At 42.7% G+C, this 16,813-nt stretch overlaps 1 protein-coding gene across 2 annotated transcripts in view; it reads left to right on the top strand.

The window, feature by feature from the left end:
• The first annotated feature begins 3,204 nt into the window (after nt 1–3,204).
• The window catches only part of PLG (plasminogen), a 39,572-nt gene continuing 25,963 nt past the window's right edge, over nt 3,205–16,813 (top strand). Inside the window, exons 1-6 of one of the 2 annotated variants that reach the window (XM_027603391.1) lie at nt 3,205–3,328; nt 7,753–7,888; nt 9,168–9,274; nt 12,485–12,599; nt 14,369–14,508; nt 16,440–16,560. In XM_027603391.1, the coding sequence (XP_027459192.1) occupies nt 3,280–3,328; nt 7,753–7,888; nt 9,168–9,274; nt 12,485–12,599; nt 14,369–14,508; nt 16,440–16,560 (668 nt within the window). In that variant the 5' untranslated portion in view covers nt 3,205–3,279. The remainder of the gene's footprint in view (nt 3,329–7,752; nt 7,889–9,167; nt 9,275–12,484; nt 12,600–14,368; nt 14,509–16,439; nt 16,561–16,813) is intronic. The other variant, XM_027603392.1, reaches the window with a different exon arrangement.

Below are 16,813 nucleotides of genomic sequence, written 5' to 3' on the forward strand. Positions count from 1 at the left end.
AGGTTGGATACAGAAATGAAAACCACCTTCAGATTAATGAGGACAATGTTTCCGAGCTGATATGCCCTAATAAATTAACACAGTAAAAGCAGTTTGCAAATTGACATCAAAGGCAAGGAAAAACTTGCTTAGAACCCTTGCAACCATGAAGGTAGACTTTGTTTGAACCTTTAATGGATTCATTAATTTTTGACTAGTTTCATTTTGAAATACATCGTCTTATTAGGGATACTCAGAGATGGTCATGGTAAAGGAATGAGCTGTCTTAGAGTGACTGGTCCTGGAGGGGAAATTCTGGGCTGGGATGAACTCTGCTGGGGCTGGAGGAAGGGGGACAGTCAGTAGGGAAAGGTGACAGGTGCAAATGTTAGGCCAGCAACATAAGGTTCACGTATTGTGAAAGCATGTCACCTGGAAAGTTGTAACCTGGTCACAGCTTCTTCAGACAAGGTGGGTGCAGGTGGCACGGAGGTGGGGGATCTCTGCCTCACTCTCCTGGTGAGGTGGACCTCCCGGGGTGTTCATAACTTACTTCTAAGGGAATTGTGAGGAATTTGCCATTTGAATGCCTGGAGGGAAGGTACTAATTCTTCCCCTCCTAAGGGAACCTGAATGGATCTCGGCTGCAGGTCCCCACACTGGGCAGAGCTAAGGAAATTAGATTCATCTTCCATCTTACTTTGATGTCCTTGTTGTTGGCAACAAGTGCAGCAGAAATCTTCACAAATCTTAGATGCAGAAATTTCCTGGACTTCTTTAGGTAGAGACTGTGATATGTACCTTTTATATAAACTTAAAAGGAACCCAACACACAGTAGGTGGTCAGTAAATACTTAATGAATTGAACTCAATAAGAATACACATCTCAGAAGTTATTCAACTTGCTAATAGTGTGTAGAGATGATCTCTTTCTTTCTTTCCTCAGGTTTTGCCACTCTTTCAAGTGGAAAATGACTTACTTTGAATTAATTATCTTTACAGCTTTGCACAAAACCACTGCCCAACATCCTTCTAAGATGCCAGTGTGGGATTCCTATGAACTATCTAGAATATCCATTGCTTCATGCCTACCCTGTGCCTCTGGAGCTAAATCATGGAGGGCTGCGCCATAATGGAAGTCTTTATGCCCCTACTCCAGCATACACCTGTGTGATCCATTCCTCTTTGCTCTTCCTTTACACACTACAGTATCTGATGGCACAATCGCCAAATTCTGCTTCATGTCTATCTGTGCCCTCATGGTACTGATATATTATGAAGGTGGTGAGGAATGTATAGTCAAAAGACCGTAGCAGGGCAACCTGATTTACAAGATAACATTTGTAGAATCAAATCGTTCTAAAAGCTTCCAGGAGGAAAGGGGGCAAAAGGCATACCGCCACCACCCAAATAAAACAATAAAACAGGAAAAGGAACATTACATGGACATAGAATTTCTGAGCACGTTGTTCCTGAGATGCTTCATCCATGAGGCAGGACTGAAATATTTTTATTTTCTTTCTTTCTTCCTTCCTTTCTTTCTTTTCCTTTTTTTTTTTTAAAGTAGGCTCCACGACCCTGAAATCAAGACCTGAGCTGAGATCTAGAGTCGAATGCTTAACCAACTGAGCCACCAGGTGCCTCGACACTAAACTATTTTAAATGGAAATAAATGCATATGGGAATCATTACATATTAGTAAAGTCTGTTTTTTACCCTCCAAAGAACTTTCTCAAACACATCAACATAATTCCCCTAAAAGGCATTTTGAATATTTTAAGAAAAAGAGTCTTCCCGGTTCTGACTCCTCAGCTTGCTTCCACATTGTGTCCCCTTTAGTAAACCAGGCCGCCTGGGGACAGGGGCGGGTGAGGGAGGCCGGAGAGTTTGAGGAAAGAAGAAAGCTAGGGTAAAGTAGGAAACCAGGAAATGTGATTAACTCACACCTCTGCTCACAATAGTCTACCTCCTTGTTCTCCAACATGTTTTGTTCTTGAGAATTCTGCCCAGTACTTTCATCCCAGGAAATTCTGCGGGAGGCGTGGTGCCAACCTCTACACTTTGCTAGTTAATTTATAGAAAGAAATTTCGTAGCCTAGAGACAGGAGTATTTCTTGTTCTTATTTCTTGTTCTATTTCACGAGTAAAATAGAATCCACTGAACTACTCCCAGACATTTTTGAAATCTGAAATAGTTTTAAAGCATGTACTACCTGGTGATTGTGGCCTTAAGTCAGAGGAAAAGTACAGAACCAACAACTAAACTTGAGACAGACTCTTCAAACTTAGTTTTACCCCTCTTGCTTTATTTCCTGAGGATGAGAATGTAACTCACTGTGAATTTATCTGGGGAAAAGACCAATATTTTTACAACATGATTTATAATCATGGAAAACATGTGAGTCCACTGGACATAAAGACATTTTGATAATAATAAATATTTTAACTTTCTAGTAATTTCTACATTGTTTGGTAAGATATGGGGATGTGAATGACAAGGTCTTTAGCTTATGTTTATTTTATTTTTTTAAAAGATTTATTTATTTATTTGAGAGAGCGAGAATGGGAGAGAGAGAGAGTACATGAGAGGGGGGAGGGTCAGAGGGAGAAGCAGGCTCCTCGCTGAGCGGGGAGCCTGATGCGGGACTCGATCCCGGGACTCCGGGATCATGACCTGAGCCGAAGGCAGTCGCTTAACCAACTGAGCCACCCAGGCGCCCTTAGCTTATGTTTATAATCTAAGGCCTCCACGGTCTCAACCATAGGTGGTTGAGTAACCTTGAGAAACTTAAACTGTCTTAGCCTGAGTGCCCTCATTAAAGTGGAAATATTAATATTGCTTGTGTTGAAGGTTGAATGAAACTATGCATACGCACCTCTCAGCACAGTGTCTGGCGTAGGCCAGTTCTCAGCAAAGGTTGGCTCTTGGTGTGATTTTTCTTTCTACGGTAAGCCGGGGAAGGAGAGGACGAAGGACCCAAGACTGAGTAGGAAAGATGGTGGGCTGCAGGTTGTGGGGGGAGAGGAATCAGGAGATAAGAAGCAGCCTGGGGCAGTGGCGGGGGGGGGGGGCTGCTTTCACCACTTCCCAGCATCTATTACAGGTTTGGATTTTGTAAGATCCGCCAGCCGAGGTAATGTTTGAACCCTTCAGAGCACAGTGGCAATGGGCGTCTCAGAAAATAATTAACTCCATGTGATTATCTTATTTGTGGATGTGTTTCCTCTCAGGTAAGTCAATAACATCTCGGGATTGGGACACCCAGTTTTCTGGGCACTGCTGGCAACCCAGTCCCAAAAATGGAACATAAGGAAGTGGTCCTTCTACTTCTTTTATTTCTGAAATCAGGTAAGACAAAGGATTTTTTAAAATTTTAATTAAAATGTTTTTCTTAGCAATGTCCTAAAAATAGATCACATGATGGCTTTCTGTGCAGCTTGTTTAATTTAGTTTTTGGTTCACGAGCATCCCAAATCAAAATCTACATGTATGATTGAAAAATTCTTTGAGGGGGCGCCTGGGTGGCTCAGTTGGTTAAATGCCTGCCTTCAGCACGGGTCATGATGCCAGGGTCCTGGGATCGAGTCCTGCATCAGGCTCCCTGCTCAGCACGAGTCTGCTTCTCCCTCTCCCTCTCCTCCTTCTCCCTGCTTGTGTTCCCTCTCCCTCTCTCTCTCTCAAATAAATAAATAAAATCTTTAAAAAATATATACATATTTTAAAAAAAGAAAAATTCTTTAAGAATTGAGCTTAATTTCCCCATGCATGCTAAAGCCCAGCAGGCAGGGGAAATGATGAATGACTTTTTACATCAACAAGATTGCTCACCAGCGATGGTTGTTGTATTGAAACAATAGCCTGCGTAGCCAGCAGCCCGAAAAGTTGTTGGCGCCCTTGCCTGGCTCTCAGTTCCATTAACTGAGACCATTTTTGTTAATGTGTCGTATTCTCTTCACTTTCAAATGTAAGCAGTGAAATACTTCTTTGTGTTTTCTGACCAGTCTGTGGGGGTCCCTGCCTGCTGAGGCTTGACATGAGCCTTCCATATGTCTAGGATTTGCTCCTTATGCCTGGAGAAACCACGCGTGTCAGTTTGCCAAGTGAAGTATGCATGTAGGAATTCCATAAACCTTCACATAGTGCTTGAGAGAAGCTAGGCACATTTTTATACATATGTGTGTGTGTGTGTGTGTCCTTAGATAATACTTGCTTATTTAGCTGATGCAGTAGGTAGGGTAGTATATTCATCCCCATTTTACAGAGGAGGAAATCCATACTTAGGAAAATGAGGTTATTTCTCTTTTGACCAAACTCCCAAATCCAGGAAGTGAAGAAACCAGAATTTAACCCAAGACTTTTCTAGGAGGAATCTGGTGCTCTTCTCGCTTTTTAGCTTTGTTTAAACTTCCTTTAAAATATTCTAAGCATGTCCTTAAAGTTTTTTTTTTTTTGACAGTTTTATTGAAATATAATTCACATACAATTTACCCATTTCAAGCATACAGTGCGGTGGTTTGCAGAGTTGTGCAACCATCACCACAATACATTTTTGAACATTTCCATTACCCCAGGAAGAAATTCCACATCCCTCAGCTGTCACCCCCAAACCCCCTCCCCCCACCTCCATCCCTGCCTAGCTCCTGGCAATCACCAATCTACTTTCTGTTTCTGATTTGTCTCTTTTGGACATTTCTTCTAAATGGAGTCATACATGATGCTGGTAGTTCTTCCCATAAACAATGTATGGATACTTGAAATTCAATTTATGAATTGCCAGATAAAATTTTGTAAGCTGTGCTTTAAATTAGAGTTAGATATGTTTGAAGTCAGTGGAGCCATTTAAAGAAATACCAAAGAAAATACAGAACGGAAGATTGCACAGAGATTTCTGTGGGAAATGGTGGTGTGTGGGGGCGCAGGTATGCGTATTCTATGTTAGCTTATGGACAATGGGATTGGAATGCCAGGAGCTGACTCAGTGGCTCGCACCAGGATGGGGGAGCAAACTCTTCTGCAATAGGATTAACATAGGTTTTCGCCAACCTTGTGGGGAGACTTTCATAAGCTCTTTTTGAAAGGAAGGCGTTTACTCTCTGTTTCTGTGGACGCATTTCATCTTTCCAGGGCACAAACATGACTGGGGAGAGGAAAAAAAATATCTTTTTACAGCTGTTCTTCATAGTTTCATAAACCACTGTCTTTTTTTTTTTCAAACACATGAGCATGGGTGTAAATATACACACCACAGTGATAAAAAAAAATAAACCCACATTATTAATGTAATACCTATGTTTTGGAGCAACATACAACTACATTTGGCCTCAAATATAAAAATACTTTTCTTTTTTTTAAGATTTTATTTATTTATTTGAGAAAGAGAGAAAAAGAAAGCGTGAGCAGGGGGGAGTTGGAGGGGGAGAAGCAGACTCTCCACTGAGCAGGGAGCCCAGTTCAGGGCTCGATCCCAGGACCCCAGGATCATGACCTGAGCCAAACGTAGATGCTTAACCGACTGAGCCACCCAGGTGCCCTAAAAATAATTTCTTACTAAAAGGGTGTGTTTAATATTTCTTGGTCAACCAATACATTGTACGACAACCCACTGCCACAGAGCCCTAAAGCTGAAGAAAAGAAAATAATGCGGGAGAACTTTTCAAGCACAAAAGAAAAAAATGTATTCTCTTTTGGGATATTTCTTTGGGACATCAGCTCCTAAGGTGGTCTCAACAGCTTTTTGCTGTGAAATATAGTAACATAATCAAAGGTAACTTAATTAAAGAGTGATACAAATGGAAATTTTCTTGTCTTGGTATAATTTATACCCCAGCCGGCTCAACTTTCTAAGAACTCTTCTTAAAGTCTAATTTGAGTCTTTATAGGATACGCTTTCCAGAGTTACTATTTGCCGTGTTTTTTTTTTTTTTTTTTTTTTTACTATTTTACGTATGTATGTATGTATATATTTGACAGAGAGAGAGAGAGACAGAGAGAGAGTGCACAAGCAGGGGAGGGGCAGAGGAAGAGGGAGATGCAGGCCCCCCGCTGAGTAGGGAGCCCGACGCGGGACTCCATCCCAGAACCCTGGGATCATGACCTGAGCCGAAGGCAGATGCTTAACCAACTGAGCCACCCAAGTGCCCCCCGTGTTTGTTTTTTAAATCACATCCTGATCTATAGAATTTACCCAAGCACACCTCTTCTTGGAAATAAGAGTTCAAATCGGGAGAAATACAGGATGAAGGAATGGACCTGGGTCTAAAACCTCTCCTTCTCCATAATCCTTTGAAACCTTTTTCTAGTGCTTTCTGGTACCTTAAGTTTAAATTACATCAGCCAACTTCCTGTTCAAAAGCCACCTTCCAGTTTGGAGGGAGGACAAATTGGGGGAGGACAGAGAGCAGAGGGAGGGGAGCATGGCCTCCAGAAGATGACCCATCTCCGTCTTTAGAATACATCGGCTCTGTGCCCCATGTGTTCGCAGGTGGGCAGGGAGGGCCTTTCTGAGAATGTGGGGCTGACCCCTAATGATCCTTCCTACTGGATAATTTTCATCAGTATCTAAACATGCTCCAGAATGTCTTATCTTTAAAAAAATTCTGTGACAGCACAAGCTGTCTGGGAAGAGCTCCTTCCACAGCTAGGCTCCTGAAGACCTGTCTTCTTAGGTGGGTCCACGACTTCTCCTGGTCACTCTTCAACCCACTCAGCCTGGCTTTGGTCCCTGCCCCTCCCCTGGAGGTGGTCAAGGCTGCCATGTTGCCTAATCCCATGTAGGCAAACTTTAGGCAGCTTAGCTGTCTTCATTTCATTAACCTCTTCTGGCCTCTCACCCTGGGAGAATCATTAGGATTCCACACCAAAAACAGGGGGGCCACCATCTCCAGGCCTGGAGTAGAGCCGTCAAAGTCAGCTCGGGTGCTGCCTGGGGCCTCAGAACAGAGAATACTCCTTGTAGTAGCTCCTGTGGGAACACTCTCTGCCCTAGCAAGGGGCAGAGCAACCCTCAGACAGATTCTTTGACTCTGATTTTAGCTCCCAGAAAAATCAAGGCCGGTATTTATCCCGGGCTCTGCTTTTTTTTTTTTTTATCATTTCCTCAGAAATGCCAGACACATTGTGGAAGAAAATGATTTCTCCTATTTAATTCATAGTGAGCTGTCACCGTACGAAGCCCAGTTTAAGAATGATCTTGGATAGTAGTTGAGATTTAGTTCAGGTCTTATTTATTAAAATCATCAACTCACCAACATTTTTATATCTCGTGGTGGAACCCTTCAGAGAATGTCGCATCAGCCTAAGTAACAGTCACAACCAAAGCTTATGCTGTTGGCAATCAAGTAATGGCCTCCAAGTCAGGTTTACAGCCAGGGGATGGACAAATCAACATCAGTAATTGCTAACACGGAGGTGCTGGGTATCCAAATGTTCCTGTTCTATCATGGCATGGCAATCCATAGCAAATAAATCCAATTTATTCTCATTTAAGGTTTCATGGCCATTAAAGTAGTAACAGAAGTTGTTAAAGAATCCTAATCTATCATCAATCTACCAATCTATCAATCCACTTGCTCTTTTAATATAATGTAACCTAATAGTGGAAACATTTTCCTGCCTCAACATTTTTTACTCGTGACACCTGTTCTGCTTTCCAAGAAAACAGCAAGTTTTATGTGATTGATGCACAGCAAATAAAGGATTACAAAGAGCTGATGACTGAACAGTGGTGTTGACGAATCTTACCCGGTTATCCGACTTTCGTCTTCCTTTTGCAGGTCGCGGAGACCCCCTGGATGACTATGTGAACACGCAGGGGGCTTCGGTGCTCAGCCTCACTAAGAAGCAGCTCTCAGCAGGAAGCGTAGAAGAGTGCGCAGTGAAATGTGAGGAGGAAACAGAATTCATTTGCAGGTATTCTCTTGGTGGTTGCTCACTGGCAGAAAGGTTGACATTTGAGACACTATTATTTTGATAACGAGGAGTTTGTTCCGGGATTTATTAACAAAAACAGGATTTAAGAGGCACGAGGCATTTCATGGGATTGGAGTTTGGAATCTGTGTTTGCTCCCTGGATCAGGAAGCCATACGAACATGTCCTTGTTAGAGTTTATTCGTGTCCCCTTTAGAAAAAATGCCCCCAAAGGATGTTACTTTTATACATGACATCACCAGCTACCATTCTGAGCTCTAGTTTTTGACATCATCATCAGTAAATATTTAATGAGGATCCTGTGACTGGAAGTGTCCCAGACTAAGGAACAAAGAAGCAGAGATGCAGTGATCCAACATATATGATATATATGATCTCTATCAGTTTATGACAGATCTTTGTATAGTTGCAAGATCCAGTGCTTGCCTTTTTGTATTTGTGGTGCAGTCACAGAAGCTGGATAAATGTAAAAATTTTTAAAAAATACATTCGAGTCGAGGTGTTGATGAGTGACATAATCAATGTGTGCTCTATAAAGATTCAGAGGAAAGAACAATTCCTAACGGTTGAGAGGGCTGGAGAAAGCCTGGGGAGGAGGAGGCACTGAGCAGGGCTTTGAAGGATGAGTGAAAGGTGCTGACAAGGCAGGAGGCATGCTGGGCCCCGGGAGCCACGTGGCCCTGTGAACAGGACCGAATGGACCACATCGGTGACGGAAGGGCTCATGGAGGAGATGGGGCTGGAAAGACAGTCATGGGTGGCTTTGAATGCCAGACTGGATGTCCACAGCAGGACCAGGGGGATGGGCAAGGTGGAGTGAGGTGAAGGGAGAGGAGATGACATGTAGAGGCTAAAGTCAAGGGGACTTTAGAGGAAGGGGAAATTCTAGGAGTCCAGAAGTCACATAGACCGTCTTGGGAAGGGGTTCAAAGCAATCAGAGTTGTTTCTTTCCAACACAAAAACAAATATTCTAGCATGTAAGTGAAGAAAGAGCAAAGTAGTTACAATAGAAAGAGGGAACATTTGGAGGAGGAGAAGGTAAAGGGGGAAGGGAACAAGAGGAGCCACCTGTTGAGGCATCCTTTTCCAGCACTTCCTTGACACTAGGCCAAGTTCAATGGGAAGTAACCATTCTGAACTCCTTGACCCATCAGGAGATACAGTTATCTTTTGAGTCTCTTGATTATTAACAAAAGTTTACTTTCCTTAAATAGGGGAAATCATTTTTTGGGGGGGGGTTTCCTGATTTTCTTCTGCAGGTCATTCCAATTTCACAGTAAAGAGCAACAATGTGTGATCATGCCTGAAAACAGCAAGTCTTCTATTGTCTTCAGGATGAGAGACGTGGTTTTATTCGAAAAGAGAAGTGCGTACAATGCTTTCTTCTTCTTCCTTCACCCGGTCCCCTCCTTCTTTTCTTCCCCACCCTTCCCCCTTCTGTTCCCCTTCTCCTCCCTTCCCCACCTCCTCTTTTATCTCTGTAGTTTATCGGACCAGAGAACCGAGGCACTATCATGCAACGAAATTGAATTCAGACTCAGGGTAAGATTTGGTCACTAATCCCATTGGTCAAGTTGAGCATATGACTTCACCTTTTAGATTTCATTTTTCTTGATTTAAAAAGGAAGGAGTTGGACTGAAAATCATGTCTACCTCTAGAGCCCGGAAAATAAGTCAATATTTTATTTTATTTTTGAGGAGAGGGGAATCTAAGCATTCCTTAATGATCTTGGCTTTTAGGCTGCGGGGACCATGGTCCCTGGGCCCCAGCTTCTGGACTGAAGCCTGCAGAAATAGAAAAACTGAGGTGTCTTAAATCCTCAGTAACATTTGGATACAGACAAAATCCTTACGTTCATTTTTTAACATTTCCAATGTTTTCCGGTCATGCTCTCGATTTCCCTCGGACTCGGAAATGTGATCTTTTGAAAATGCGCAAGAGCTGCAGTTCCTTTTCCATGGTTTCCTTGAAAATTCTGGATCAATATTCCCATTGTTTAGGATAACAGATGGCTAGATTCCTATGGAAATTGTATGCCTTTTTCGAGATGCAAAATTCCATTAAGTATGTCTGAAGATTTAAGTGAATATATGACCCTTTAAAAACAACCCTTGTAGTCTGTTGTTGGCTGGGATCGGGACCATTTATAGTAACAATGTGGCTCTCCAAATATTCTGTATCACGGGTGTTAAAGAAACATCCTCCTTCACCTGTTCTTCACAATAACCTGCAACATTCTCTCTAGTCCCAGCACAAAACTCTAAATATGTAAATATGTTTTTTTGAAGTATTCCTTTAGGTTAGGATTATTTCTATGCATCGGTTCATCTTCTGAGGTTGAATTAGCTGTGTACTTGCCATACTCCCTTTCTTATCACTGTTTACCCCTAACTCTTGAGGTTAAAGTGCAGAGCAAACCTGAAGTTTATCTGTTGAAGTTATTCGTTTTTACAAATAGTAAAGGATGAGTTATATAGGGTTACCTACTAGATTAAAAAAGGGGGGGGCTGGTGTGATTTTCCCTGCAAAATGCTAACATTTAAATAAATCATTTGTAAATTGTTAACCAGAAAGAAGAAGGGGGTGACCGCTAGGCTTCGTTTGAACAGTCGAATACTTGCTTGTTTTCAAGGTGATGGAAAGGAGCAAAAGGTTATATAAACTCTGGTGGGTACATACAAACAAAAGAGAGGTAAAAAGTCAAAAGTCAGGCAGTCTGCAGCTCTTGTTTCTTTACTGTAGCTCATCGACCCACTGCTAAATTACCTGCCTGGGCTCTTCTGGGAATACTCAGTGTCAGATCACATCTACATCTGCCCCTGGCCGGCACAACCATTGCCGCCACCAAGGTCTAAGTGGTCACCGTCACTGGTCAAGGTGACCAGTGGCCTGGCCAGTGACGGGCTGTGACTTCCCTGCTTGAAACTCCTTGTGCCCTTAGAATAAAATCCAGATACTTATCTGAAAGCTACCAGGGCCGGTGTTATTTAAGCCCACCCCATTTGCTTGGTTCACCAGGCTTTTCTACATTGGGCTTGTTTCTGTCCCTCCCACATACCAGGCACACACCCTGCTGCCGAGGCCCCTCTTTTGTTCTCACCTCCCACGTCTCAACTCAAGCATCATCACCTTATTTGAAATGCCTCCCCTCACCCCTGGGCCTCCAAAGTACCTTGAATTTACACTTTTGATCAGTGTAATATGTCTACTGTAAGAATCGCTCTCAGTGAAGACACATTTGCAGTCTTTATACATAGTCTTGGGTTTAAAAGCATCTGTTTGCTATTGGTGTGTTAAAAGAACTTTCCCCAGATAATTGATCGATTAATTAAAAAACTTGGCTAGGGTGGGAAATCATGAAGGATGACATACACATACCTTCAGTATTTTATATTTTCAAAGAAAACGCAATTTACATCGGCACCTTTTGATGTAGAGTAGAGGCTTCTTTCTTTGAATATGGGGCTACCAACAGCAGTTACCTGGTGCATTCCTTGCATAAGCTATCCTCTAAGCACATTGTCTAGGAGAATTGGTTTCCTTCTCTTTGAAGTGGAGCAAGGTCTAGAGACATCTATTAATCTGACTGTAAAATATCTTTATATTTTTAGGGTTTCCCACCCAAAATTCTACAGCCAACCGTATGAGTAGACTACCCTCAGTGGGCTTGATAGCCTTTTAAAAAACTATTCAAGTCTTTCAAGTCCTTAAAAGCATCCATCTTGGTTTTTTTTAAAGCATTTTTTTTCACATTCATTGCTCAGTTTAGATCATCTTTAATCAAATATAGCTGAATAAAAAGTTTTGACGATGAAAATAGTTGACTCTTATAAACATAAACCCCGCCTGGTGGGGACAGAATTGGGGGGCACACTGGAAAGTGACCCGCCAGCCCCAGGTGCCCACCTCACCACATGTGGGACACAGGCGGGCATCTGACCATGTGTTTTTATAAACAGCTTGGAGCCTCTTGGCTAACCAGTGAGTTGGCTAAGTGGAGGCTAGATGAGAGGGTCTACTGTCCACATTTAAGATGTATAACTCTGTTTGGCAGTTTTTCATATTCAAAACACCAGGAGCCTCAAAAAAAAAAAAAGTGGCTTGGATCTCTTTCTACCTCTGAGAAGTTCTGCTTCCCCCCCTACCCGAAAAGCCCCTGTCCCTCTTCCCCGTCACTCTGTCCTCATGCTATTTATTTTCTCTGTTACGTATTTCCTCGTGAGGTTACCTCATTTCATACTGTGTGACCTCGACTACTTTCTGTAACCAGCCCCCTGAGTCCACTAGAACGTAAGCTCCATGATGGTAGGGACTCCACTCTAGACTCCATGTGCCTCCAGCACCCAGCACGGTACCTGGGACAGAGGGGGGTTGTAGCTTTGAATAAATAAACCAAGGCACCAAATGGCTCAGTGAACTGCAGCTTTTACACAGATGGGAGATGCAAGTCTGTCTTTTCGGAGATTGGGAAAACGGTGTCTCCTACGCGAGTTCTTTCAACGTGACTGAGGAGTGCAGAGCTTCTTCGTGGTGTTTCTTGTGGAGGGCTTGCCCACTGTGTGGCTCCCCCTTCAGTCTATCTTTCAGAATGCAAGACTGGAAATGGGAGGACCTACAGGGGGACGATGTCCAAAACGAAGGACGGTGTCGCCTGTCAGAAATGGAGTGACACTTTTCCGCACAAACCTAAGTAAGACTTTCGTCTCCGTATTTACCTGTGATACTTAGAATGATCATACCATTACCTCTCAATCAAACTAGACGATGTGAATAAGCAGGTACGGGGAGAGCTTTGTTGATGTCGAGGTAGAGCGGTTCAGTTATTTATAGCACAAAAGCAGCAAATGGTTGCTTTGCATTTGCTCTTGTGTATACATCCCGTTGTGGAAGACCAAGGATGTGGAAGGGTGCCTGGTGAAAAAGAGCAATAAAGCCATAAACGCCAGGGGGAGTGTGAGAAAAGAGCAAAGATGATCATGTTTAGGGCTGAATGAGCCTAAATCAAACATACCAAGTCCGAACCCTCACCACTTGCTCGCCTCAATATGGTGGAGCAAAGGAGCAAATAGAATATCAATGAAAACCTCGTAACTTGCCTACTAATTATTTTAGTGTCATTCCTTTTGTGCTTCCCACAGGATGGCATTAGGTGGCATCAACAGTAACAATCCTCACCCATTCTCAGTGACGATGCTTATCAAGTAGGAATTTACTGTCTGCTACCCTCTCCCTCATCAAATTGCCTTTATTTTATCTCTATGAGATGGGCAGATAAAATATTCCCAAGACATACGGCTTATAGAGAAAAAATGATTAAACCAAATGGCCAAATCAGGGAGTGCCAGGGGCTTTAGAGATAGTCTAGGCCATCTCCACCCGCGCAGAGGAGGACATTGAGGCCCTGGGAGGTGCACTTTACCAAAAATAGGTGCAGAGAAGCACAGAAACGAAATCTGCCATTTAGATTCTAAGTCTCGGGGTTCGATCAAATTTTCATCTCTACACAGAAACTCATTTCTAGAATCGGAAGTGAGCTTAACTCTACGCACCCCCACACATCTGGAATGAGACAGACGGATTTTAACTTGAGATGCTACTTATTAGGTGTTTGCCCCGAGGCAAGATATGTTATGTTTGACATTGGGCCTCAATTTTTTCGTCCATAAAATAGGGATAATAAGACCTTCCCGAGAGGGGTTCTACTAAGGCTAAATGAGAGAATGTGTAGAAAGATTTCGGTATCGCCGAGTGCAGAGTTCACACAGACAGAACTGCATTAACTACAACTACTTTTTCAGGGAGAAGGGCAACTGACAAAAGCAGGTGTTTGGAAGGAATCGAGAAGTTGGCAGGCTTTTGAGGCCTTTGCATTTCCAGTGACTGTGCATAAAAACACTCTGGCTCTACTTTTAAGACTCGGCTGTCAATATAGTAATAATGGTAGTATTAGCTTCTGTAGGGAAACAGCCTCCCAGCAGAGAATTGGAAATCAGACAACGGAGCTGAAATGCACGAACCCCATGGGAATAGCCTCTCATTCTGCCTTCCTAATAACAGACTGATTTTTAAATTACATTTGACCCTTGAACAACACGGGATTAGGGCCGCTGACCCCCTGTGCTGTTGAAAATCCATATATTAAGTTTTGACTCCTCCAAAACTTAACTACTAATAGCCTACTGTTGACTGGCAGCCTCTCCGAGAGCATAACCAGTCAATGAACGTGTATTTTGTATGTTTCCTGTATTACGTGCTGTGTTCTTAGGATAAAGTAAGCTAGAGAAAAGACAATGTTCCTAAGAAAATCACAGGGAAGAGAAAAAAAAAAAAAAAAAAAACATGACAGCACTGTACCGTATTTATTGAAAAAAATCCACCTCTAAGTGGAGCCATGCGGCTCCAGCCCATGCTGTTCAGGGGTCCACTGGATAGTGAGGGATTCTTTCCCGCCCTGCACAGCTACACGCCAGAGAAGCACCCCCTGAAGGGACTGGAGGGGAACTACTGCAGGAACCCCGACAACGACGAGAAAGGGCCCTGGTGCTACACCACAAACCCAGACCAGAGGTTCGACTACTGCGACATTCCCGAGTGTGAAGGTCAGGCATGCGCCTCTAGAAAATGTTTTCACAACTGCCCTTTAGCTGTAATTTGCTGCACAGGATTCCCTTACAGGGATTTAATTAAGAACCAACTGGTGGCGTGTTTGACAAAATCGAGTAAGGTATGTGCCTCTTGGAAAAGACCAAAAATTTGCTCAGACCCCCCTCCTTTTTGAACTTCATTATTTAATTAAAATGTTACGTCGCTATGTACAAGTAATCAAACTAGATGTAAAGTCTAGATACAACGTCTTATGCTTAAAGCACTTACACGGCATAAAGACAAAAAAACAGACTTGTAATTAGATAGTTAAAATGAAACCACAGAATCAGGGCACACAGGTGGGGAACCTGCTTAGGACTTTTCTCTCCCTCTGGCCTCCTCCCCCACTCTCTCTCTCTCTCTCTCTCTTTCTTTTTCTCTGTCCCAAATAAAGTCTTTTTTTTTTAAATGAAACCACAAAATCAATAAGATCCAAATAAATGTATTAATTTAATGTGGTAGATTTTGTTGTTTCATCAAAACTAAGCAATGAACCAGTTTTTAAACCAGCAACCCATTGTCTTCATGGACCAACAAATTTAATAGTGTACCTCAAGGGTAAATGCTAGGGGCGCCTGGGTGGCTCAGTCGTTAGGCGTCTGCCTTCGGCTCAGGTCATGATCCCAGGGTCCTGGGATCGAGTCCCGTGTCGGGCTCCCTGCTCAGCGGGGAGTCTACTTCTCCCTCTCCCTGCCCCCCACTTGTGTTCCCTCTCTCGCTGTCTCTCTCTCTCTCTCTTTACTCAAGAGTAAATGCTAAAAAAGTTTAAGACCTCCTATTGAAAAAATTTTCTTCATTTCCTATTTTCTGCTACATTTATTGGTGGAAAAGGGGAATGGATGAAGGCAGAATTTGTGCAACAACGTGGATAGCTTTTGCACCATGCGAAGGCTCAGGTCTCCCGTCTTTGTTTCAACCGCAGAGATGCTTTATTGGTGTGTGATGTTGTGAGGTCATCTGGTCTTTAATCCACACAAAAGCATCGGTTTTATATCAAGTCCCCCTTGGTTTTCTTTATTAGTACCTAAAAAAATGAAAATCATTTATTACTCTGCTGCACCATGTTATTTCAATAATTCCAAACCAAAGTTGCAGTTTTTAAATAATGTAAGAAAGCAAAGAACAACCAGGCATGCTTCTCAATACAGGAGTGCCCCTTTATCTGCACGGGATACCTTCCAAGACCCCCTGTGAATGACAGTACAGAACACTTTAGATACTATGGTTTCTTTTCCCCGTATGTGCATACAACAAAGTTTGATTTACAAATTAGGCATAGAAAGAGGTTAACAACAATAACTGAGGATAAAGGAGAACCATCATGACAATGTACTATTATGGAGCTTATGTGAACGTGGTCTCCCCACCTCCACGTCTTATTGGACTATATTCTCCCTTCTTTCTCTTGTGACGATGTGACATGATAAAATGCCTATGTGTTGAGATGAAGTGAGGGGAATGTCATGGGGACATTTAATTAACATCGGGGACATTAATAAACACTGGCCTACCAATGTTTAAAAACCCTAATAAAGAACTTACAGATTTCTGAGACTATATGCACCTTCTCCCCCAACCCCCTCCCACCCACCCACCGAGGGCCAGTGCATCCCAGTTTGAGGACAGGGCATTATGGAATTTCTGGATGCTGTCATGACCATAAGAGAGGGTATTGACCAAAATACACTGATTTTACCATTTGAAGAGGGAACAACATTTTAGATTGTATTAGAAGAGCCTTTACAGCCCATTTGGTTCCCAAGCGATTGTTGGAAAGGACAAATGAACAAGTAGCAGGTGGTATTTGAGATATTTCTAGGTTTACTCTTTTGTGATACATCCATTTCCGTTTTTCTTCCTTCTCTTCCTTCTCCATTCTGTGCAGATGAATGCATGCATTGCAGTGGGGAAAATTATGAGGGCAAAATTTCCAAGACCAAGTCTGGACTCGAGTGTCAAGCCTGGAACTCTCAAACCCCACATGCTCATGGATATATTCCTTCCAAGTAAGTCTCACTGGGAAAGAAATGAGATGTTTACAACTCTGCGGCTCTACGGGGTGTTTCATGTGATTTGGATATTTTCGAATTCCTCAGGAAGCGAAGGCATCTGAAGTTTTCAATTTCAAAGTTTGTATCTTCCCACATGACTGCAAGTGAGGTATACATTCTTGCTCCTCAAAACATGGTCCGTGGAGGAGAGATACCATCTGAGAGTTTGTTAGAAATGCAGATGCTCTGAGCCTCCGAATCTGAATTT

Source organism: Zalophus californianus, chromosome 7, assembly GCF_009762305.2.
Source record: "Zalophus californianus isolate mZalCal1 chromosome 7, mZalCal1.pri.v2, whole genome shotgun sequence".
In the NCBI taxonomy this organism is placed as follows: domain Eukaryota; kingdom Metazoa; phylum Chordata; class Mammalia; order Carnivora; family Otariidae; genus Zalophus; species Zalophus californianus.